General features: G+C 38.0%; 2 protein-coding genes across 3 annotated transcripts in view; both read left to right on the top strand.

Moving 5' to 3' along the window:
• The window catches only part of LOC134212122 (ethanolaminephosphotransferase 1), a 49,001-nt gene extending 46,344 nt beyond the window's left edge, over window positions 1-2,657 (top strand). For both annotated transcript variants that reach the window (XM_062689692.1, XM_062689693.1), the window contains exon 7: window positions 1,325-2,657. In XM_062689692.1, the coding sequence (XP_062545676.1) occupies window positions 1,325-1,396 (72 nt within the window). In that variant the 3' untranslated portion in view covers window positions 1,397-2,657. The remainder of the gene's footprint in view (window positions 1-1,324) is intronic.
• Window positions 2,658-20,883: 18,226 nt separating this feature from the next.
• On the top strand, window positions 20,884-22,269 carry LOC134216229 (uncharacterized). The gene has a single exon (XM_062695177.1). The coding sequence runs from the start codon at window positions 20,988-20,990 to the stop codon at window positions 22,113-22,115; it is 1,128 nt and encodes a 375-aa protein (XP_062551161.1). The 5' UTR covers window positions 20,884-20,987; the 3' UTR covers window positions 22,116-22,269.
• The last annotated feature ends 2,499 nt before the right edge of the window (window positions 22,270-24,768 follow it).

The raw sequence follows: 24,768 nt of genomic DNA, 5'->3' as shown, positions 1-24,768 counted from the left end.
ATTTTTTTTATTGAAGATTCTTCCGAATTTCAACGTGTAATCGCTCCAAATTTTTACGGGAAGCTGTTCAGAAGTTCTTCAGAATTGCCACAAAAAATCTCCGGAACATCCACGGGAAACTCTTAGTAGTATTCACGGAAAATTATTCAGCATTTTTCACAAGAAATTCATCATAATTTCTACGCACAGTTTTTAAGTTTCACGAAAAACTGTTTTCAACGCGAATTTGACTGTGAAAATTCCAATAAATTACTTCAAAATTCCGAAACAACTTGTTGAAAAGTTTTTTCTGAATTTTGAAGTAATTTATTTGAATTTTTACGGTCAAATTCTTTGTATTGTTCATAAGAAATTCTTTGGAAATTACATGGAAGATTGTCAAAAAAGTGGAAGAGTCCGTGGGACGCTATTTGGCTGAATGCCACTTGGCCGAACAGCACGTTAAGGTTTTTCCGAGCCTAAGCGATTTCAACGCCACGGAGGCGACAACTAGTCGCCACGATTCTATAGTTGGGTCGCTGCAGGTAATGTTCCATTTACGATTCCGTACCAAAAGTGACAGAATCGCAGTCGCTAAGCGATAGAATCGCGTCGCGTGAATTTAGGGGAATCCTTTAAGCCGAAAGCCATCTAACCTAATTACATTTGGCTGAAATTAACGTTTGGCCGATATGGTTATTAAGTTTTATTAAGAAAGACACATACGGCTGAAGGGGGCATATGCATGACGGAAATGAAATTTGCCAGAAAAAAACGTTTTCCCCAATAGATAACTGAACAGATGCCTGAACAGTAAACCCGTTCGGCCAAATGGCCCTTTTCTGTCAAACGCCCAAAGGAACAGTTCGGCCGAACGTTATACTTAACCGTATCTCTATTTAAGCCAAATGGGAAAGTGGCATTTTTAGCCACATGGATCTTTACAAATGACATGTTTGACTTAACAACTTTCGGCCAAATGATTTTCGGCCTAATGGCCCTCTCCATGGTTTGGTTGAAAGTCATTCAGTGGAAAGCCTTTGTTCGAATGCAATGTAGTCGACTTCTATTTGGCCGAAAATGTTATTAGGTCGAAAAGGTCTTAAAGAGGACATTTGGCCGAAAAAGTAGTTAGTTCTGACGTGTCGTTTAGCCAAAATGATTGCCGGGCAGAAAGGACCATTTGGCCAAACGGCTGAAAATGTCATTTGCTGAAAAGGTCATATGAATATTTGTACAAAGCTATGTGTAGCGTATGATAACAAAAAAGTTAATCGTTAAATGTTTTACGTTATGAAAATGTAACGAAAACCTAATATTTATTTCTATTTCTACTCCTTCAAAGGTACAACAAATGTGCGAGCACTTCAAAAGGATATGCTTCAAAGTGACCAAGTCAACGGAAATCAAAAAATAAAGTTGCAAATCTACTTTAGGATTTGTTTTGCACTTCAACCCGAAAGATTTACAAAGTCTACATCACAGCTAACTTGGGTGCAGAAACAGTGAAATTTACGGTTAACTGTATAGATAGGACGCGCGTTTTCAAACGATTAGAATGAAACATCACACTAATTAAGTATAATTTATTTTCGTCAGCTAAAAAGTGACTACTGTAGTTTTGTTCTTGATGGGTTGGAACCCAATTAATGTTGAAACTGCATTTATAGCTATTCAATTACCTCATCCGATTCGTTCATTCGTGCTACATTTAAAAGCGTAGATATGGTTACAGTGAAATGGTTCTCGAAAATAAAATTTTCTCGCTTTAATAGGCTTATATGTAGGAAGAAATTTATCCCAAAGAGCTGCTTTGAGAACGGCAAGCATACTAATACGATCATTGCGTTAGATAGATGGAATTCTTTAATTTGTCATGACAAACATCGCGACAATAAGAAGTGGACTCGAACAGAACCGAAGTTATTTTACGTTATTTAACACATAATAATTTTCATCTCAAAGTTATATTGTAGTCTCGAATTTTAGTTTCGTTTTGTGCCATTCTAATTTCTAGTAGTATTATCATATTGTATCTTTGATTCTAAATATACCTAATGCAAAACTGTATTTTATCATATTTCGCATGTTTCCAACGAGTTCAATTAGTTCTTTGTTTGGATTTGTATGACGTTAATACCTGAGAAAGAGGAATAGAAAACGGTTAAAATACCAAAAATAATTGGAAAGTATTGATTAGATTGGTCCACAAGTGGAGTATTCATCCATACCATCATCGGAAGTAAACTATTTTATCAACTGCATCCCTACTAATGTTATACTTCAGGAATTGATAACAACTATGAATATATCCCAGAACTTTCAAACATCAATGTAAGATTTTGATTAGTATCGTTCACAAATAATGTATTCTACTTCAGTGTAGCGGCTTTTTTATAATTTAATAAACAAACGTAAACGCTTACTATCGTTAAATGTATTTATTGTCAACGTGAATTGAAAACACGTATCCGTCGTACTAAGTCACGATTCAGGAATATAAATAATGGACAGTTACAGAATCCTACAACAAGGCGCTGTGGTAGTTCCCAAAAACTCTGGCATTGCTGTTAAAACTAGGTACTGCATTTGTCTCAACACTTTATACTAATTGTAACGTGATGTATTAATTCTTATGTATTAAAAAAAAAACAATGAATACAATAATTTCAATAGAACGTGTGTAGTATTTTACCATTTCAGTTGTTCACTAGTTCTGAAGAATCTAACTGTGCATATTCAGAGAGAATACCATTTTTTCCGGGTTGTTGTACGAAATTCACACAACGTTTCTTTTCCTGTATATTCGATATAAGGTCTGATACCATGAAATGAACTTTATAGCTAAACGATCACAATAGTGAGTTCTGAATTATAAATACTATGTACGAAACAATCTCGATAAGAATAAGTCTCTCTCTTGTATCTAGACATTCGACTGAGTAAGACGTGCTATCATTTTATCTACAAAATCACATTACGGATATTATAAGTGACGACGAGTTGGGTAAAAGTGCTTAAATTAGAGGAAAATTTTATTCGAAAGTTCCCTCGTTTCCCATTTAAGTATTGGCAGCGTGCAGTTAAGTTTTTCAAAGTAATCTGGTAAACTGTATTTCAAGTGCCCAGTGAATGGTAGAAGTTTAGACAATTGGACAAGAAAAGAACGTGGTGCGTGGCTATCTCAAGAACGATTTCGCGGTCCATCGTTGAGAAACTTTGATTCAATTACAAGTGAAATCTTTTAGTGTATCAAAAATATTCCATATAGGTATTCCTTGTGTGCATGCAAAAAGAAGATTTTTGGGAAAAGTGCTGGTTTCTCTGAAATGAGGTAGTAAAGTACGCCAGTTCGCGGATCGCCATTTTGGAAGCCTGTAACAATAGCGCAATAGAGTCGTGAGTTGTGGACAATAGTATATTCCGTTTGAGCCAGGTAGTGAGCTAATGAGCAAGGTATAGTGAGTCTATTCCTGAGCATTCCGGTGAGTGAGTCTTTGAGCTCCGGAAAGGAACACTAAGTGAGACGAGACGTTTAAAGAGACGGAGAAGCTGTAAAACATCGGAGTTTTTGGTGAACTTGGAGCAGTGTTGCGAGAGAAGGACGTCGACGTCGCCTAGAGTGGAGAGTGGAGAGGACGTTAGTGTCTTTGGAGTGCATGGAACTGAAGAGCTACCAATAGCGTGTGCTACCGGGCTGGTCAAGAGTAAGAATACAAGGTCACGTAAGTCGTTTCTATTTTTGAAATCTCTTATTTTTTATTGTTAATAGATCGGTTATTAATTTCAATATGACTACACTTATTGGTACCGTTGATCATTATGTGAGAGGGTCTAGTTTCGGTAAATATATGGACAGAATGAAGATTTTGTACCAACTTAACAATATTCCGGAGGCCATGAAGAAAAACCTCTTTATTACTCTAAGCAACCCCACGATATTTGACGAAATTGGTTTGATTTATCCAGGGGTTGACATTATGACGATCTATTATGACGAAATAATCAATAAACTGACAGACCGTTTAGATAAAACGACACCCAATATGATAAATAGTCATAAGTTTCATCCTTTATCCAAGTATTTCTCAGAAACCGTACATTCCAAGTATTTATCGGTAGCACCAGATCTAAGATATACCCTGAAGAGACGGGCGTTCCGCAAGGCTCAGTACTTGCTGTAACACTCTTCTTGTTAGCGATGAATTCAGTATTTCATTGCCTTCCCAAAGGAGTGTTTACTTTCGTATACGCAGACGACATTATAATTGCGGTAGTTGGAAAGAAACCCAAAATCATACGACGGAAACTTCAGGCATCCGTAAAAGCAGTTGCGAAATGGGCCGAACAAACAGGATTTCAAATGGCCGCAGACAAGTGCTCCATTACTCATTGCTGCATGTTGGCACACCAGCCATGGGCAAATCCTGTTACTATTAACGGAACAGCAGTTCCGTACAAAAAAGTAATTCGAGTACTCGGTGTAACTATCGACAGAAGATGCACCTCACTTTGCTACAATAAAGTCCAAAAGCGAAAGCAAGTTACGACTCATCAAGACCTATCAAGACCATCAGCAGAAGACATCAGTCGAACAACAGGAAATCCATCATAAACATCAGCAACAGCATAGTGGTTAGCAGACTCCTATATGGTCTGGAACTAACAATTCGCTCTGTAAGTACCCTTATACAGACTCTCAGCCCAGTGTACAACAAGATGATTCGGCCTCAGGACTATTACCTAGTTCACCAGTAGTGTGCTGAAATAGGCGTTTTATCTTATGAATTCATCGTAACAAAAGCATCAGCTAGCTAAGCTACATGCTACTTGGAAAAAACCTACGGAGGAAGTAAAAACATATATATTGACAAAAAAGCGAAAAATCTGACGTCTAGAATAGCTAACATTGAACAACCTCCAGTTCTTCTTCTTCTTCTTCTTATTGGCATTACATCCCAACACTGGGACAGAGCCGCCTCGCAGCTTAGTGTTCATTAAGCACTTCCACAGTTATTAACTGCGAGGTTTCTAAGCCAAGTCACCATTTCTGCATTCGTATATCATGAGGCTAGCACGATGATACTATTATGCCCAGGGAAGTCGAGACAATTTTAATCCGAAAATTATCTAGACCGGCACCGGGAATCGAACCCAGCCACCCTCAGCATGGTCTTGCTTTGTAGCCGCGCGTCTTACCGAATGCGCATATATGAACCCAATTTCTCCGAAAACGAGATGTTCAAGGTACTGCAAAACGTTCTCGAGTTCAGTCTACGGTATCTGTAAAACAGAAAAATCCTTCGATGTTTAAAGGGACAAATCAAATCATGCATGATCTTTTGGGAGATAATTCCGGCATGTTTCGACTTGCGCGTTATTTGTTTTTATTTTGTGTGTATTTTGGCATTACATATTCTCTAACTACGGACATTTTTCCCTATCACAGTTCGACAAACAATTTCATCTTTAGTTATTAAATGCAAAGTATATAATATTGCTAACATGACTAAACTCTTATGCCCTAGAATTTTGAGAGAATTTCAAGACCCCACTTTTTCACGGAAACGGCCACATCTATGACCTTTTCAACCCACATTTTCACGGAAATGATCATCACCCCTATTCTTGTTTACTGACGAACGAAACTTTCGAACGAATGCAGTTCATTCGAATCATTTCCCCATTTGATTTTGCTGGCGTAAACGAGAATGCGCATCAACTTTCGTTCGAAAGCGCGTTCGTACGTAAACAAGAATAAGGGTGCATATCTATGCGTATTCCTAATGGATTCTTGATCTACAGCAAGCATTGGTCGAAAAAACATAAAATATGATGAAAGTAAATCTCATATAAAATGGCAAACAGAAGAAAAAAAATGCTTTTTTAACATCGGAAAATCCGGTTGCCTGCGGACAAATCTGAAATTTAGTAAATAGACAGAAAACTGGAAGAGTTTTACGCAGGTATCTGGCACCCCCAATCCTACCCACTACGTTTGACAATAGCCAACATCTTTGAGTTTCCCATTGTTTGGTTGAAATTGGGTTTCCCGGGTTTCCCTCAGACAATTCTATTTTGTCAACAAACCATTGTTCCGAACTGATTTTTTCCAAATAGACGTAAATACTTTTCACCATTTTTCGAGAACTTGTGCGAAAGTATGAATGCGAGGTGTGTTTGAACAAGAAGATTGATGCCTTTAATAAATTTTCATATTTCGATCGGCACCAAGCGCTCTATTTCGCCAAAATATCAGGATATTTGAAACATATTTTCAATGGGAGGTTTTCGATGACTATGATTACGCCTTCGTGTTAAATTAATCGATGATTTTGATGCTGGTATCAAAAACATGGTCGCTTCGCAGACCCCTGGTTTTACGTCGAATGGTCCCGGTTTTTTCAAAATCGGATTATTGTAAGCGAATTTATCTTAATTTAAATTTTGGCAAAATTATACTTATCTCACCCTTTTTGTCTAACCCCGTATCACCATCACTTGCTAAGTAAACATCATAATTCGCACAGAGAGGATCGACAAGACCATGTTGGTCGGGCTGTTGCCCATCATTTGAATACGAAAGTTTTGCTCTCTGCTGTGGATAGCATTGCATTTTTTAAACGAGATACAGTCATTTCGCACTTTATAGGGTAAAACGTCCTATCGTTGGGGTAGGTCCTTATGTTGCGGTAGTGTTTAAATAGACCATCCTGGATATAATTGCATCAAAAACAATTGTGCATCCGCTCAAACTCTTCGAATCAACCACTAGAAAACCTTTTGTTTGACAAAATTCCGTTCCGATGAAAAATCAACATTTTTCAATATAAAATTGCTTCCTTGAACCTATTATTGCACGGTAGTGCTAAGGTCCTTTTGTGGTGGTATCGCTCTCCATAAGAAATACAAGCAATACCGCAACAATAGGAATGACCTTCAAAAAAAATATCGAAATGATAGGCATCCTATCCTATTATTGCGGTAGTTTGTTTGTATTGTGATAAAAACAACATAAGTATAACACAATTGACGTCATATTTACGAAATTAGAGTTATCGAGCATCATATTCGACTACGGCAATGTGAAAAAAGATAAACAGTTCATTTTTAAAGAATTTTCGAAATCAATTTTGTTTCGACGATATGCTCAATTCTTCCATAATAGGTCGTTTTACCCTAGTTATGAACTGCAAGCTTTCTATATCAGGTTATCATTTATATGTTGTCTACGAAAGTCGAGACATTTCTCATCAGACTGGACTGGTATTCGATTCATTTAAGTAGCATTTGAAGAGGGCATATCAAGCATATACTTATGAAGATAAAAACTACACTACAATTAGTAGCGGAGATGGATAAATGGTTCAGTAGAAGACTTTTATGAAGAACTTTCAAAATTTGGCTTAGCTTACCTTATCTTAGCTTAGACATTTATGAAGACATTTTCAAAATTTGTTACGAAAACTCGTTTCTCCTATTACTACCTATATGTAATTAATTTGAACAGATAAAATCGGGAATTTTTACAGCAAATTTTCATTTACTGTAATGTACGTTTTAGAGCAAATGATGAGTTATTATTATACATCCTCCCTATTTTTCTGAACAGCCTGAAGAATGAAATGAATAGCTCAATTGTTGAGGTAATGTTGAAAAACTACGTAGCGAAAAGGAGATTGTTCAATTTTTGTTGCCTAAAATGAGTTGCGTGTCAATCTTTGGATGTATTGTTTATCATAACCTCTTCTAGATGGTTATTGTTGTATTGTTGTATTGTTTATCAGAACCTCTTCTAGAATCTAGGCCAGCCAGCGTTAACATGGTTTTGCTTTGTAGCCGCGCGTCTTACCGCACGGCTAAGGAAGGCCCCATGTTTGTCACAAGTAACACAAAGATAAACAGTAAAGACAAACATTTTGATTTTTTCTATGATAAAAATGGTAAAATAAAATATTTAATATTTTTCTTCTACGCAATATTAAACAAATTAGTTGAGTTAGATTTCCCAACAGTTCTATAAAAGAACGGTTTTTGCGTTACGTTTTATTGGATCAGTCCCTAGATAATTTAATAATTCGCGAGCTATAATTCTCATTTGCATGGACTAAATTCAACCAAAACAGGAAACATCCCGCGATCATCAGCGCAGCGGAATACTTAAATGCGGCGTGGTGGTTAAATATAGAATAGATAGATGGTGAAAGATGCACGTTGCTTCTGTTAGTGGCCGAACCATAAGGATAGGTGGGGTTAATTGGGCATAGTAAATGTGATTCCCATAAATTCCCATAAATGAAAAGAAAAAAATAAAAATAAAAATAGAACGTTATTTTTGGAGACTGACCAATGGATTACATTTGATGTTTACATAACGAAAGATAGAGTTTTCAATAAGGACAAGGAAAAATAAAAGACCACATTTTTTGCCAATAAGATAACACCGTGTCACCATCCCTGCAACCGTTTTTCCAGTTCCGTACTCGCCTCTAAAGCCTCACCGTCGCCACAGACAAACAGACATAACACATTGAACATTTACTCATCAAATTCATCGTCGTTCAAACACTAACGACATCTGTTGATTTCAGTTAGTTGGGCAAATCACGAACCAGATGGCGGTAGTGAGCAAACGTCAAACTAGAGCACATCCGATGAGCGCGCCGCGGGTAATCGATTGGCCAACTAATGATTATTTGAATTGACCAGTAAATCAGTGAACGATGTGAATTTGACGAGTGTTATGTCTGTTTGTCTGTGCCGTCGCCATTGTTGACACGTACTTCTTCAAACCGGCTAAGGCTGCGCTCGTTAATCGCTCGGCCGCTTGCATCCACGCAGTGACGAGACGACTGCGACTATTCTTGTCCGATACGAGCTTCTGTAAAACCCTAGGTACATATGAGTCAATTAAAGTGTTCTGAAACTAACCCCAATCCATACTTAACAAGGTTTGAAGCCCTCCACGCGTCCTCCCATTATGACCCTGGGACTGGAAGATTGCCGTTGGTCCGACCAGCAGTCTGAAGGTTTTAACGATTCCCTCTCTGGAACTCGGAGAAGATTCTTCGAGGGCTAAGATTAACTGTACCAGAGAAACGGTATCAAATTTTATCACACAAAAACTGTTAAACGTTTTGAATGTGATTTCATTGTAATGCGAGATAGGACAAATTGTAGTTTTTCCTTTTCTCACGATAAGTTGCATTAGACGGGAGATCCTGTCTCATTATTTCCTATTAAAAATTGCCCAAATCGAATCATTAGTTCAAAAGTTATGACTATATTTCTTATTTTAAAACTTATACAGGAATAATAACTTTTATTGACATTTATGCTCATCCGATTTGATCATCCGGTTCAAATCGCTTCAAATGGATAAAGGGCGGGCTCTTCGCTTCATATATTATAACTATCTGGGAAACGAGTGCTTGATATTATTATTATTTGTAGCATCATTCTTCTACATATCCCGTGCATATCGCATTATGGTCTCTGCTCATGGAACCACCCCACATATTTCTGGCCCTTCATACAGAAGTTTGACGAAATACAACAATATTACAACCAGGATCAAATCGTTTGTCAGATATGACCTCCTTAGCCGTGCGGTAAGACGCGTGGCTACAAAGCAAGACCATGCTGAGAGTGGCTGGGTTCGATTCCCGGTGTCGGTCTAGGCAATTTTCGGATTGAAAATTCTCTCGACTTTCCTGGGCAAAAAAGTATCATCGTGTTAGCCTCATGATATACGAATGCAAAAGCTCGTAGTTAATAGCTGTGGAAGTGCTTAATGAACACTAAGTTGCGAGGCGGCTTTGTCCCAGTGTGGGGATGTAATACCAATAGAAGAAGAAGAAGAATAGGCAGGTGCGCTGCTACAATAGATGGAAGTATCATCATCATCATAACCATCATCTTCTCATCCGATTTGCTTGCCACAAGTTTTGTTCGGCAGAAAATTTTACAATAAGTACACTCCCCCCACAATTATGGAACACTTTTGCCGAAAAATAATAATTTATAAATCAAATTAACTAAATCCCATGGTAAATAAATTTCTATCAGCAATATTAGATATCTACCTGGTGACCCAACATAATTTTGACTGATTTGAATGCTTTAAATTATTTAAATTTGATTTAGGAGAAAATACGGCTTTGGCAGGTTTTGTTCTATTATTGTCTGGGGGGTTTTTGTCGACCGAATTTTATGAAATTTGGCCACAATATTATTTGATATGCAAAGAATATTTAGACCAAATTTGAACATAATCAATCATAAAAAGCCCCCTGACAATAATAGAACAAAACCTGTCAAAGCCGTCATTCCCCCTATTTAAAGAAATATGATTTGATCAGTGTTCCATAATTGTTACCATGACATTATTTTCCCACAGTTATGGAACATTTGAGTCTTTCCTGTATAAATTGCTTCTTAACCATTTTTTTGTAATGACATCCACGATGAGAAGCAATAATTGTACGTTAGTTTTATATTGCAGCAATTGCATTGGCAGAATAATCGGATTTGTAAGTAATATTTGCATTAAAACAGCGTTGTTTACATTCTCCGTCTCCTTGGATACAAAGTGTTCCATAATATGGTCATTTGCCATCGATCTGAAGTCGAGTTATTTTATTATGATTAAACCTATTTTAAATTGGATATTACACAGCGGATCGAAAGCTTAGATCCTAACGTGTATTAATGTCTACAATTAGTTAATTTTGTGGCGTTATAAATGTAATTGAATGTTGAGAAAGTCGTTAAGTGTTCCATATCCGTGAAGGGAGTGTATAAAGAGATGTGAGGAATAAGACCTTTCCAGCTATTAAAATAACAATTTCAAACTCACGGCAAACGGCATCATCACCGCACCGCTAGGTGAATTAATTAGGGTTTTTAATTTTATCTATTTTTTTGGATGGCGCATAACTTATGTGTATAAAGTGAATCTCACTGGAAACGTTGAAAAATTCATAAAAATACAATTTAGAGAATTTTGAAGCAAACTACATGTTAAGATAAAAAAAAACAAATCGATCATTAGATCTACGCATACTCCGTTCAACAGTTCCCAGTTAGGACGACATAATCAAATCGAAGAAGAGCGGTTTACGTTCATCTAATTATGTGACATTTATATTTGAAGGTCTATTTTACCCCATTTACATTACTGAAAATGTTTGAAGACAAAAGAGTTAGATATCTCCCATATTCACCATATCATAATGAAATGAGTGCAAGACAAATGCGCTTGTTGCTCATTTCTGAAAAAGATTCTGTGTGGCAAGGAAATTGCACTTGGTGTTAATTATGAAAAGGTAATATATAATTGGCGCTTTGATGTTGCATGAAGAATAAGAAGCAGAAAGATGATAATCGAAAAAATCACCACGGGAAACCATACGAAGAAGTTTTTAAAACTCTTCCCAAAAATTCTAGAAGCAATTTAATTAAAAACGGTAAGCAGTACGGGGTTGGACATTTCTTCTACTGTATAATTAACACAATATTACTACTCGAAATTTCATTTTGTGATATTACACTTAATACGCAGTATAAGAAAAGTCCAAACCCGTTCTGCTTACCGTTTTTAATTAAATTGCTTCTAGAATTTTTGGGAAGAGTTTTAAAAACTTCTTCGTATGGTTTCCCGTGGAGACTTTTTCGATTATCATCTTTCTGCTTCTTCTTCTTCATGTAACATCAAAGCGCCAATTGATTTTAAAGCATCAAAGCAAGCTTGATGTGAACAACAATGGATAGCCACCAACATATCAATCAAAGCAATCGTAGTAGGGGAGAGACGTTCAATATGCGCCCCCTAAGCAAATCTTCGAATTTAACGATGATAATGGTCGAAATTATGTACTTTCAATGTGTTAACCACTAATTTAACTTACCATCTATGATACGGAATAAAAATTTGGACGAAAAGCCAATTATATTCCGAAAAAACGATTTTAATTTGAAGCGCTGCATTTTCGTGCAATTTCAAACCATGCGGGTTGAAACGCGCCACCCCGAGGCCAAAACGCGCCAGCCTAAAAATGTAAACAAACAGCAGTGAACTGACAGAAGAATCAAGTATCAATTTATGAAAAGTCCTATTCTCGTTTCCCCTGCAATGAAATGTTAATTTTTTTTTTGCTAAATTTTCGTGTAACTAGTTTATGTGTGCATACAAGATATGTTTATTCTTTAATTTATTTGGTGGGCGCATGTGACATTGTGCATTACGGAGCCAAATCACGATTTTCTGTGCATGGTACATGTATCACACTTCCAAGAAGTGAGATCTTACGGTCTACATGAGTAACCAACGAAATATCGGACTGCCTCGAATGTGATATATGCCATTTGTGATACGTAGAATAGAACGTGTTCACATCATAGGTTCTTGATAGTCCAAGAAATCTCTGGATTAAGGCTATAAAGTCTATAGACGCAACAAAAAATCGATCGGATGGTTTTAAACATGGTACATGCCCTTTATGACACATAGAATAGCATGCGTACCCAGCATAGATTCTTGATCATCCAAGAAATCTCTGGAATAGGCCTTTCGGTCTATACGCGGAACCAAAGATTTCTTAGACTGTTTCAAATATGGGACTTGCCTTTTGTGATGCACAGAATATAATGTGATCAAAGTATGAGTTCTTGGCCATCCAAGAAATCCCTGGAATAGGCCTTTAGGTCTACATGCGGATCCAAAGATTACTTGGATGCGAAGTGGTATTACCTGTTGTCATGGGTTGTGGGAAGTCTACGAACTCCATACATTCAAGGTCTGTTGATAAACCTTCGTATTGGAGGCAGATATTAAAGAATAAACAAGTTGTGTGACCCCTTCTTGGTATATGTTTGTATTCCAAGTAGTTCTTAATGTTGTCACTGATGCCAGGTAGTCTATGAACACCATACATTCAAGGCCTGGGGATCAACCTACATAATGGAGGCAGTTATTGAAAAATAAACAAGTTGTGTGACACCTCCATGGTATATGTTAGTATTCCAAGTAGCTCTTGTTGTTGTCGTGAGCTCCATAGAGTCAAGGTATGTTGATCAACCTCCGTAATGGAGGCAGCTATTGGAGAATAAACAAGCTGTGTGACTCCTTCTAGGTATATATTTGTATTCCAAGTAGTTCTTGTTGTTGTCATTAGTGCCAGTCATTCGACGAACTCCATAGAGTCATGACCAGTGGATCAATCTCCGTAATGGAGGCAGTTATTGAAAAATAAACAAGTTGTGTCTGTGTGACCCCTAGTTAGTATGTTTGTATTTCAAGTAGTTGTTGTTGTTGTCGTGGGCTCCAGATAGTCTATGAACTCCATGGAGTCAAGGTCCATGGGTCAACCTCCGCAATGGAGGCAGTTATTGGAGAATAAACAAGTTGTGTGACCCTTCTTGAAATATGTTTGTATTCCAAGTAGTTCTTTTTGTTGTCGTGGGTTCCAGAAAGTCTTCGAACTCCATAGAGTCAAGGAATGTAGATCAACCTCCGTAATGGAGGCAGCTATTGGAGAATAAACAAGTTGTGTGACCTCTTCTAGGTATATGTTTGTATTTCGAGTAGTTCTTGATGTTGTCACTAATGCCAGGTAGTCTACGAAATCCATAGATTCAAGGCCTGGGGATCAACCTACGTAATGGAGGCAGTTATTGAAAAATAAACAAGTTGTGTCCCTCCCTTCTTGGTATATGTTTGTATTGCAAGAAGTTCTTGTTGTTGTCATGGGCTCCAGGTGTGTACGAACTCCATAGAGTCAAGGTCTATAGATCAACCTCCGTAATGGAGGCAGCTATTGGAGAATAAACAAGTTGTGTGACCCCTTTTTGGTATATGTTTGTATTCTAAGTAAGTTTTTGCTTTTGTCATTGGTGCCAGGTAGTCTACGAACTCCAGAAAGTAAAGGTCTATGGGTCAACCTACGTAATGTAGGCAATTATCGGAGAACAAACAAGTTGTGTGACCTCTTCTTTGTATATGTTTGTATTCCAAGTAGTTCTTGTTGTTGTCGTGGGCTCCAGGTAGTCTACGAACTCCATAGATTCAAGGTCCGTGGATCAACCTCCGTAATGGAGGCAGCTATTGGAAAATAAACAAGTTGTGTGACCCCTTACTGGTATATGTTTGTATTCCAAGTAGTTCTTGATGTTGTCGTGGGCTTCAGGTAGTCTACGAACTCCATAGAATCAAGGTCCATGGGTCAACCTCCGTAATGGAGGCAGCTATTGGAGAATAAACAAGCTGTGTGACCCCTTTTTGGTATATGTTTGTACTCCAAGTAGTTTTTGTTGTTGTCATTGGTGCCAGGTAGTCTACGAACTCCATAGAATCAAGGTCCATGGGTCAACCTCCGTAATGGAGGCGGCTATTGAAGAATAAACAAGTTGTGTGACCCTTTTGGTATATGTTAGGGTATTTTCCAGAGTTTTCTTGGATCACCGTGAACCAATGCAATGGACGCATTCATTCTATGTATCACAAAGGAGTTGTTCCACTTTTGAAACAAGTCGAAAGATCTCTGGCTACGCGTGTAGATCTTAAGGCGTATTCCAAAGTTTTCTTGGGTGACCATGAACCTATGCAATGGACGCTTTCTATTCTATGTGCCATAAAGGGGTTGTACCACTTTCGAAACAAGTCGAAAGATCTCTGATTACGCGTGTAGATATTAAGGCATATTGCAGAATTTTCTTGGATCACCGTGAACCTTTACAATGGACTCATTCTATTCTATGTACCACAAAGGGGTTGTACCACTTTTGAAACAAGCCGAAAAAAAGCTCTGGTTACGCGTGTAGATCTTAAGGCCTATTCCAGGGTTTTCTTGGATGACCATGAACCTATGCAATGGACGCATTCTATTCTATGTACCACAAAGGGATTGTACCACTTGTTGAGCAATCCGAAAGAGCTCTGGTTACGCATGTAGATCTTAAGGCCTATTCCAGAGTTTTCTTGGATCACCGTGAACCTTCGCAATGGACGCATTCTATTCTATGTACCACAAAGCGGTTGTACCACTTTTAGAACAAGCCGAAAGAGCTCTGGTTACGCGTGTAGATCTTGAGGCCTATTCCAGGGTTTTCTTGGATGACCATGAACCTATGCAATGGACGCATTCTATTATATGTGCCACAAAGGGGTTGTACTAATTTTGAAACAAGCCGAAAGAGCTCTGGTTAAGCGTGTAGATCTTGAGGCCTATTCCAGGGTTTTCTTGGATCACCGTGAACCTATGCAACGGACGCATTCTATTCTATGTACCACAAAGGGGTTGTACCACTTTCTACACAAGACGAAAGGTCTCTGGTTACGCGTGTAGATCTTAAGGCCTATTCCAGAGTTTTCTTGGATCACCGTGAACCTATGCAATGGACGCATTCTATTCTATGTACCACAAAGGGGTTGTACCACTTTTAGAACAAGCCGAAAGAGCTCTGGTTATGCGTGTAGCTCTTAGGGCCTTTTCCAGGGTTTTCTTGGGTTACCATAAACCTATGCAATGGACGCATTCCATTATATGTAACAGAAAGGACATATTCCACTTTTGAAACAAGCCGAAAGATCTCTGGCCACGCATGTAGATCTTAAGGCGTATTCCAAAGTTTTCTTCGGTGACCATGAACCTATGCAATGGACGCTTTCTATTCTATGTGCCATAAAGGGGTTGTACCACTTTTGAAACAAGTCGAAAGATCTCTGGTTACGCGTGTAGATATTAAGGCATATTGCAGAATTTTCTTGGATCACCATGAACCTTTACAATGGACGCATTTTATCCTATGTACCACAAAGGGGTTGTACCACTTTTAGAACAAGCTGAAAGAGCTCTGGTTACGCATGTAGATCTTAAGGCGTATTCCAGAGTTTTCTTGGATCACCGTGAACCTATGCAACGGACGCATTCTATTCTTTGTGCCACAAAAGGGTTGTACCACTTTCTACACAAGACGAAAGCTCCAGGAGGTTCTCACTTGAAAATGATAATGAACGTTTTACTGTGCGTCATCAAGGATCTTTACCACTTATGACTTCTTGATTTCTTGGCGTACCAAGAACATCTTAAGGCCTCAGCACTCAAACAATGGGACGACCATGATAACGAAAACAATTTGGACGACCCTAATACCGAAATAGGTAAAAGACACATCTTAAGACTAAAAGTGTGTTAAATACATTAAAGATTGCAAACTTTTTTTACGCTCCAAATTCCAAATAGCGCTCCCTCCTTTTACGCTCAAAATTACAAATAACGCTCCCTCTTTTTACGCCCTAAATTCGAAATAACGCTCCCTCTTTTTACGCTCTGATTCAATTTACGCGCAAATAGAGGTTTTGCAGTACTAGATTTGAAATAGTCCGATAAATCTTAAAGTGACGGGTGTAGATCTTAAGGCCTAACTCCAGGGGTTTCTTGAATGACCCAGATGATCTTACGATGGCTCATTCTATTCTAACCATCCAAAAGGACATGTGCCATAGTTTAAACAGTCCAACTGTTCTTTTGTTTCGCGTGTAGATCAGAGGACCAAACTCCAGGGATTTCTTGGGTGACCGAAAACCTCTGCCGTTGACTAATTCTATTCTTCACAACCAAAAGGGCATGTACCACATTCCAAACAGTCCGATTGATCTTTAGCTACGCTTGTAGATCTGAGGACCTAACTCCATGGATTTCTTGGATGACCGAAAACCTCTGCCGTTGACTTATAATATTCTACATCTACACATCCAAAAGGATTTATTGGATGCCCAAAAATCTATGCTGAAAAAAACTCTATTCTGAGTTGTCTCCACACTATTTACTTCTCTCCCTTCGCATCTATTCTTGCTTTTTTTTCTCTATTCTTCAATTTCACTCCTTGTACCTTGCACCTCTCACGTCTCGTTTCTCACTTCTCACATCCCATTTATCAATTGTCATATTCCTCTTCAAGCTTTTTTACTCATTTCTCACACAAAGTATCTCGCTTACTACTTCACTCCTTCTACTACTTGCTTCTCGCTTTTCACTGGTCACATCTTATTTCGCACTTTTTACTGCTTGCCTTTCGCTTCTCACTTCTCAATTCCCATTCTTTTTTCTTGCTTCTCCCACCTCACTCCTCAGTTCTCATATACCAAATCCAGCTTACAATTCTCGATTGATTATAAAACTATTTAGGGCTATTTAGGCCTTTTTAGTAGAATTCTGAATTCCTACTTCTCACTTGTTGTTTTTCACTTCTCACTTCATATCACTCATATCTTCTCACTCATTACTTTTCACTTTTATTTTATCACTTTTCAATTTTTACTTTTTTACTTTTTAATTGATAATATTTTAAAAATAAATTATTATCGGCACACGCCCTTCTCAAACTATGACATCCATAGTCAAGCACATTAGATGGGCGCGTTTTATCCTGCATGCAGAGGTTTTAATAAAATGTGTGTTTTTCTATGAAAAATGTAGTAAAGTAAACTTTTTAGTAACTTGACACAATCTTTACTAATTTGTTTTTCCAGACATGTGTAAAGATATTGAAAAAATGTTTTTATCTAGTGGATAATCCTTGAGGGAACGGAAGGTTAAATTTTATCAAAAGGCAGAAAAAACCAAATTTATTTTAAAAAAATTTATTATAGATGTCTTGATTATTATTTTTAATTTGTTGATCTAAAACATGTTTAGGCGTCAGTTTTGTAACTTAATTTAGCCTATTAACCCAGAAAATGCAATGGCTCGTATTAGCTGACTGGCGCATTTTAAACCTAGTTCCCCTACTTCGCCAGCAGTCAAAGACATATGGTTAACTATCACGGATTGGAGTCACAGTTTTCCAGCAGACTTTCGCTTGCCTAGCTGCATAATAATCTCCGCAATTCTCATCAGCATCCGAGAAGGATTCTAATCAGAATCCGAGAGAAATTCCCATCAGAATCCGAGAACAATTTTCATTGGAATCTCTAAAGAATTTCTTTCAGAATCATCGAAGTATTCCTTTGGGAACCATTGAGGGATGTCTTTGTAATCTGAGGGGATACTCTTCATAATCCATGGAGGATTTGCTTCATACCTTGATTTACATCGGAATTCCTCCGGAACCATTCAAAGATTTGTTTCAAAATCGTTCGGAGATTTTCTTTGAAATTTAAGTCGGCCCTTTGCACCACCGGAGGTGTACAGGATCCATAAGTAAGTGAAGTAAATTGGCGTTCCCGTCGGAATCCATGAGATATTCCCGTCGGAATCCCTCTAGGATTCCCGTCGACATCCCGGGAAAATTTTGTATCCCTGGAACATTTCCTTCGGACTCCCTAGAACATTCCCGTTAGAATCCCTGGATGGTTCCTTCAGTATGCTTGGAGGATTCCCTCAAAATCCCTGAAGATTCCCGTCGGTATCCCTAAAGTCAAATCACTAAAGGATTCTCATCGAAACAAATGAATAAAATATGCAAAAATATCCACTGCCTACCGGTGGGAACCTGACAGCGATCCGTCACATTTTGTCCTTTGAGTGTGGGGAACAAAGCTCAGCTTAGATGCAATAACCATACGCCATTAATTTCAGACGTTGTGTGGGCTACAACAGAAACCACGTGCTGGAGAAAAAAAATGGATGAGTGTGATTGATCCGCAGTTGCCTTAGGTGGTTGAACCGTATTTATCATATTACCACTATGATAACTTGTTCGAGAATTTTTCAAAAGAAGCTAAAAATAGAGAAAATACATGAAGGGGCTATAGCCTCTCCTAGGCATCGGGACTAGTTTCGCCAATAAATAGGCTCATGAGTCTCGCAAAGTAGCTTTTAAATAAACAGTGTTGTAGAAAATAATAATTCACACAGTTGTCCTTAAATTGGCGTAGCTCAAATATATACGAAAGTAAATCTGTTTAGTTTCTCTATTATCCTACGAGTTTAGTTATTTATCCTAGGTAAAATCCTACCTAAAAAATGTATGTATGCTATTTCACAATACAATGGAATCGGTTTTGAAAAATCTATCAATCTTTGCGCTATAAAATTGGATCATCATGTTCAATTTAAAACAAGAGAAACGCATTTAAAAAAATGATCAATTTTTAAGATGTATTTTTAAATGGCTATTTTACCCACAACCCCTAATGAAAAATCCTGTAATTTTGCCAAACATTTTTTTTCTACGTATAGTTAAAAACTTTGGCAATTTTATTCAGATCTAAAAAAATAATTACAAAAAGGGGCACAATTTTCGAGAACTGTCCTAAAAAAATGCTACAGAAAATTCTAATTTTCTTGGTGGTTCTTGAGTGGGCGCTCCTGAAATATATATCAAACTAGTTGGGGCCTGTTCAAATATTACGTAACGCAAAAACGTTGTTTTTAAGAACCCTCCACCCCCTCGTAACAATCTGTAACAATTTTCTGAACTACCCCCACCACTATGCGTAACGCGTAACAAATATTTTTTTAATTTATTTTTTCGATTTTTGGTACGATTTAAAACACGTTACTGAATTATTATGCATTGTATATTTTATGCTGTTTTAAAAGAAATAAACATTTTTTAACATTTTTAACATTCTTTCTCTATGCAATTAATTTGTTACGCGTAACAATATTTCGAAGGACACCCACCCCCCATTATTTGCGTAACAAATCGTAACAAAAATTAAACAACCCCCCACCCCCTATTGCGTTACGTAATATTTGAACAGACCCTTGACCCGGCAGACGTTGTCCTGCATAGTAGGCGAAAATGAACGTTGAGAACTGCCTATGTGAGATTCCCATATGAATCTTTAAATCAGTATTTCATTATTTACTCAACCTAACTAATGATTTTAGACTGAGGAAATATCATATAAACCCGTCGGAAGCTATAACGAATAAAATCCATCCAGCCATTTTCGAGTTATGCGGATACGAACACAGACCATTTCATTTTTATTATATAGATGAAAGCTCTTTAGTTGCGTTATTTCCCTGTGGAGCAATGTAAACCACTTGACATAAAGTGCTAAATAGGCAGAAAAAGCTTACAAAATTTGAACTAAATCGGACCATTACCGCCAAAGTTATTGTATTTTTTTGATTTTGTTAATTTTTTACATTAAATTTTGAACAACCGTTTTATCCCGCTTCCCCTCCCTCCATGAAAAATCTGCACAATGTCTTATTTTACATATATGAACAATTCCTGAAAATTTCAGACAAATCGGAGAGCATCGTTGCAACGTCCCTTGGATCCCTTTGTCCCTTTGATTTGTGAATTCTTTGGTGAGGTTAAATGCAAATTTGATGTTTCACGTAAACGAAGGCCACAAACGGAAAAAAATCGAGTAAATTAACTTTGTTACACAGATAGGAACGGGGGTTTAAAGTTATTGGTTTAATGCCACCGTTTACTTTAGAGGCAAAACAGCATGCTTATTATATTTTCATATCGTGATATGTCCTAGAATTCATATAGTGGCAAGGATCAGCTGATGTGAATCAACTTTCCCCACATTACTCTATTTATGTCTTCATATATCGAACTTATGATGATGATCAATTCTACGGTGCGATGCGGCCTCTGGATACGATTAGTTTCGTGCCGCAAAAGCCGCAGCACAATATAATAGAGCTGGTTGGTAGCACGCGGTTTATACCATTGAAAGACGAAAAGAAAGCAAAAGACCGCGCGTAAGTTTCGTTGACCAGGTTGTATGCTTCGGGGGCGAGCGCGTGATCGCTCACGCGCGTATGTGCGAGAGACAGAGAGAAGCGAGGAAGAATGCGATCTTTTGGTTTCCTAAGCACAAGCATGTGGAGAGAGTGCAGAGAAACGGCAAAACGGCAAATCTTTTCAGTTTTCTGTTTTTATACATTTCTTCTGGTCTGATGTCGTCAATGAACTTGGCGTGAATAAAATATCCCGGTGGTCAGTCGCTTGTTGAACTTGAACCAGAAGGCAGCGCAACCCGGAGGACAGCTACTGCAGTGAACGAACGGAATCCGAGATTGATTGTGAGCATGCTTAGAACATTGGTTCTTTTGTTTGTGAGTTCAGCGGTGTTGGCTGGACCAGTGATTCGGGGAGATAAAAGGTTGAACAGAAGTGAGGACAATGCATTGGAGAATAGTAATGTGACGGAACTGGCGACTGCGGTTACGGAAGCAGTGGCATTGAACGAGACCCCGGAGTCTTCGAGCACTGCGGTATATCTGGAGGCATCTACATCGGAAGCAAAGCCAAGTACCAGTACACCTGCTGCACCCACAACTTCCGCAGCTTTCGCTCCTACCAATAAGCCTCGTAAAACCATAACTTTCGACCAGAGACAGGAAGGCAAGTTTAATATCCGGGCAGATCTAGAGAACTTTGTAATTGTGGTCGTACCATCTTCTCCATCCGCTGGTGTATCACTTCTGGATCTTCTGAATCGTGCTGGACATAAGAACCAACAGAAGAAAAAATCGGGCCATCGTAAAAATACGAAAAATCATCATTCTCAAAAGAAGACATCTCGTATAACCCCAGAGGTGGTAGTGCTGGACGAATCACAATCACATGCCAGAGTAGCCAACGAAGATTTCATCGAAGGGCGAACCCCTTACAGGGTCGATATCTCTGGCAACGCCCGTAATTTCAATCAACCTTCACCGATCTACCGTGTATATCGGCCCAACAACTTCCATGTCGAGCAACCTGCTTCATCTAGCTTGGTCCATTTTCCAGAGCCGTCAGGTAATTCTTATCATAACACCGTTAGAGCCTCCAAGTCGTTACTCGGGCCGGCTACGTACGACGATGAAATTAGAACTAATACCGTATACGCTATACTAACCAATAACAACAATTATGGTGATGGTGGTATCCAAGACGTTGAGGAGGATGACACTGGTAGACAAAATCATGATGATGACGATAATTACCTGATGATGGAGCAACAAACTTATCTAGACTTACCTGATTCTTCGTTCGATAGCCTAGAATATCCACGATCGGACGTCGACATGACGAAATTGCAACTGCAAGAGGACAACGAACGGGATGGTGGAGGAGGCGAGTGGGAGCTCAAGCTCATCGGAGCCCAGGAACAATGTGGCCCCGATCGCAAGCGTGACAGTTATGGTGTGTGTCAGTTTGTAACGCCATGAGGCGTGTCGCCGTCCGTCTTGCGCGACAACTAGCCTGTAAGCCTTATTTATTAGCCAACGGCGATCAATCGCATTTAATTTATTGTCAATCACATTGTAAGTGCCAAATAAGATAATACAAAACTTTGAATCTCAAAAATAATATTAATAAAAATGCATTTTGTTTGTGTATGCATATCATGGCCGGTCTTTTGATTTGTCTGATTATATGCGTGGCGTTGAGTGTTGTTTGTCTTTTGAGTGCCAGATCGAGTGTGAAAAGCTTAAGTAAATGTTCATTCGCATCATCAATCTGCTAGTGGGTCAACGCTGGACAGTCTAAGAGGAAAGTAAGCGGTCCGGACAACTTCCATTCTATTTTATGTAAACATCAGAGGGTTGGATGCTTTCACTACATCTTTCGGTCCGAACAGGGAGACATGTGATCTTTGAGAAGTCGTTCGCGTGGAGAGGCAGTGAATTGTGGAAAAAATGTGGAGACGACGACTTGTAGTGCAAGCTTCTATGCTTGTGCCGTTATACGGTTCGACCTACATTCGGCGTTATCGCAGAAGCTGCTGTTTCGTGACTGTCTTTTTTTTTTCTCTCCGAGACTCTGTGATCGACACGATGACGATGGGCGAGAATAATACCACACTCATTTCTCAAGAAATGCATATTATATGGGTCACGTTGGCAATAATGAGGTAGTTGATTTCCTGTTAAACGGTTGGACAGCGCTAATTGATACTTATAAAAATAAAGCCTACATGGTCGACACTTTTTCGACTCAGATCGATCACATTTAGACCAAAACTAAAAGTTGTGAATATAATATTCATTTATGCGAATCAAAATTATAATATTTATTGGAGAAATGACCTAACACAGTTGCGAAAGAAACATAAAAAAGATTCGACGACATATGCGTTTTCATTACGTGAGAGAACCAATAATTTGCTTGGACAAACATTTCTCATTCGAATAGCACATTTTGAGTTGCGGTCTTTGCGTGGTTTTCTAGAGATCTAGTCCCATACACACATATTTGTTTATCGGGTGATAGGTATAAGCAATTTTTGGAGCTTTCACCGACATTCACACATCCGAGCTTTCAGGAAACATATTTTTTCTGAAATGTTTGGCATAAAGGTGTTTCTTTGTTGCTTAACTCAGCAAATCATTTGCAAAATTAAACATTTTTGCCGGAATATCAGTTTTTTATTTTGCTGAGTACCATACTTTGCGCCCGGCATTAATTTCTTATGATTTGACATACTTAGTATGTTTTCACGTTCAAAGTTCTTTTTTGCGCAAACCTTTTTCCGAAGAGGTAGGGCAACGGTACCAATAGTGGAGGTATTAGTAGATTCACCAAAGAAAATATTTTTTCAAAATTGATAATTATGTAAAATTTACAGCTTTAATATCTTAGCCAAAAGATAAACTAATGAATTTGCTAACAAAAATGAGATTGATGTCATTTAACATCAACAACTACAAAATATTGCTTGCACCACTAATGGGTACACTGTTCCTTTAGTGACGGTAAAAATTTTGGTTCCCATTGATTTCTTGTGAGACTATTGGTACAGTTGCACCACTAAAGGTGCATGGGAGTTTTTTTTAGGAAAAATCATTGTTTTCAATAGATTTTCAAGCGAAATCTTGGGATAAGTTGTATTTACAGGATATTTAAAGGACGACACATCAACTGAAACCATCGTAAAGTCACTTGTCATAAGACGAGTTTGTGCAATCCCATTTAATTCCATAACTTTTTTTTAAAAGTGGTAGACTCGTCTTATGACAAGTGAATACATTCCACTAAAAAGCTCAATTTTCTTAACATCGTAAAGTGTCTAATTATGATAAATCTTATTAAAACCCCATTACCTCCACTATTGGTGCTACCTCCACTAAGGGTTCTTCTTCTTCTTCTTCTTCGGGGCCCTCCACTAAGGGTACAGTTACCCTATATCATAAATGTTGAAAATATCGAAGAAATACGAGTTGTGCGCAAAATTAGGTATACTGTATTGAAAAATTGTTCCTAACATTGCGCTGAATATATTTTAACGAAAAATATAAATAACAAACCATCTCATGAGAAAGATGGCTTCAACAATATTTTAATTATTGGATCCATGTGTAATCAGCTGTCATCGAATGTAAAAATTTACAAAAACTACAGTTTTTCGGGTAGACCGTCACTTGTCATTTGTGCTAAGAACATGCCATTTTGATAATTTTCACTGTTTTTAGTACAAATTTAAACTTTTAAAATGGAAAAATGTATCATTAAATGAGGCCTGAGGAGGAGGGAAATATAATCCTGCGTCTTTCTGGAAGCGGCTTCGTCGTCAGCAAGTGCGTCCCTCCCAGTCAACATTTTTATACCTATTGCTATTGATATAGGTCATTATATACACATAAGATATTATGTATATAATGCACCGAATCGCTATATACCTACTAAAGTGGAGGCCATATACGGGCCAAATAACGACTTTCTCGAGTTTCCATGAACATTTATACGACTTAGTGAATATTTGGAAAAATAAATGGTAACAATCCTGTCTCGAACATTTGACCTCTAGAACTAAAGGCTGATGCTCTACTCTTGCGCTACTCAGCAACTCTTGAAAAGCAGCAAAATTTTGACAATCAAAAT

Source organism: Armigeres subalbatus, chromosome 2 (genome assembly GCF_024139115.2).
Source record: "Armigeres subalbatus isolate Guangzhou_Male chromosome 2, GZ_Asu_2, whole genome shotgun sequence".
Classification (NCBI taxonomy): domain Eukaryota; kingdom Metazoa; phylum Arthropoda; class Insecta; order Diptera; family Culicidae; genus Armigeres; species Armigeres subalbatus.
The sequence above is the reverse complement of the archived record's forward strand: the minus strand, read 5'-3'. Positions and strand labels throughout refer to the sequence as shown.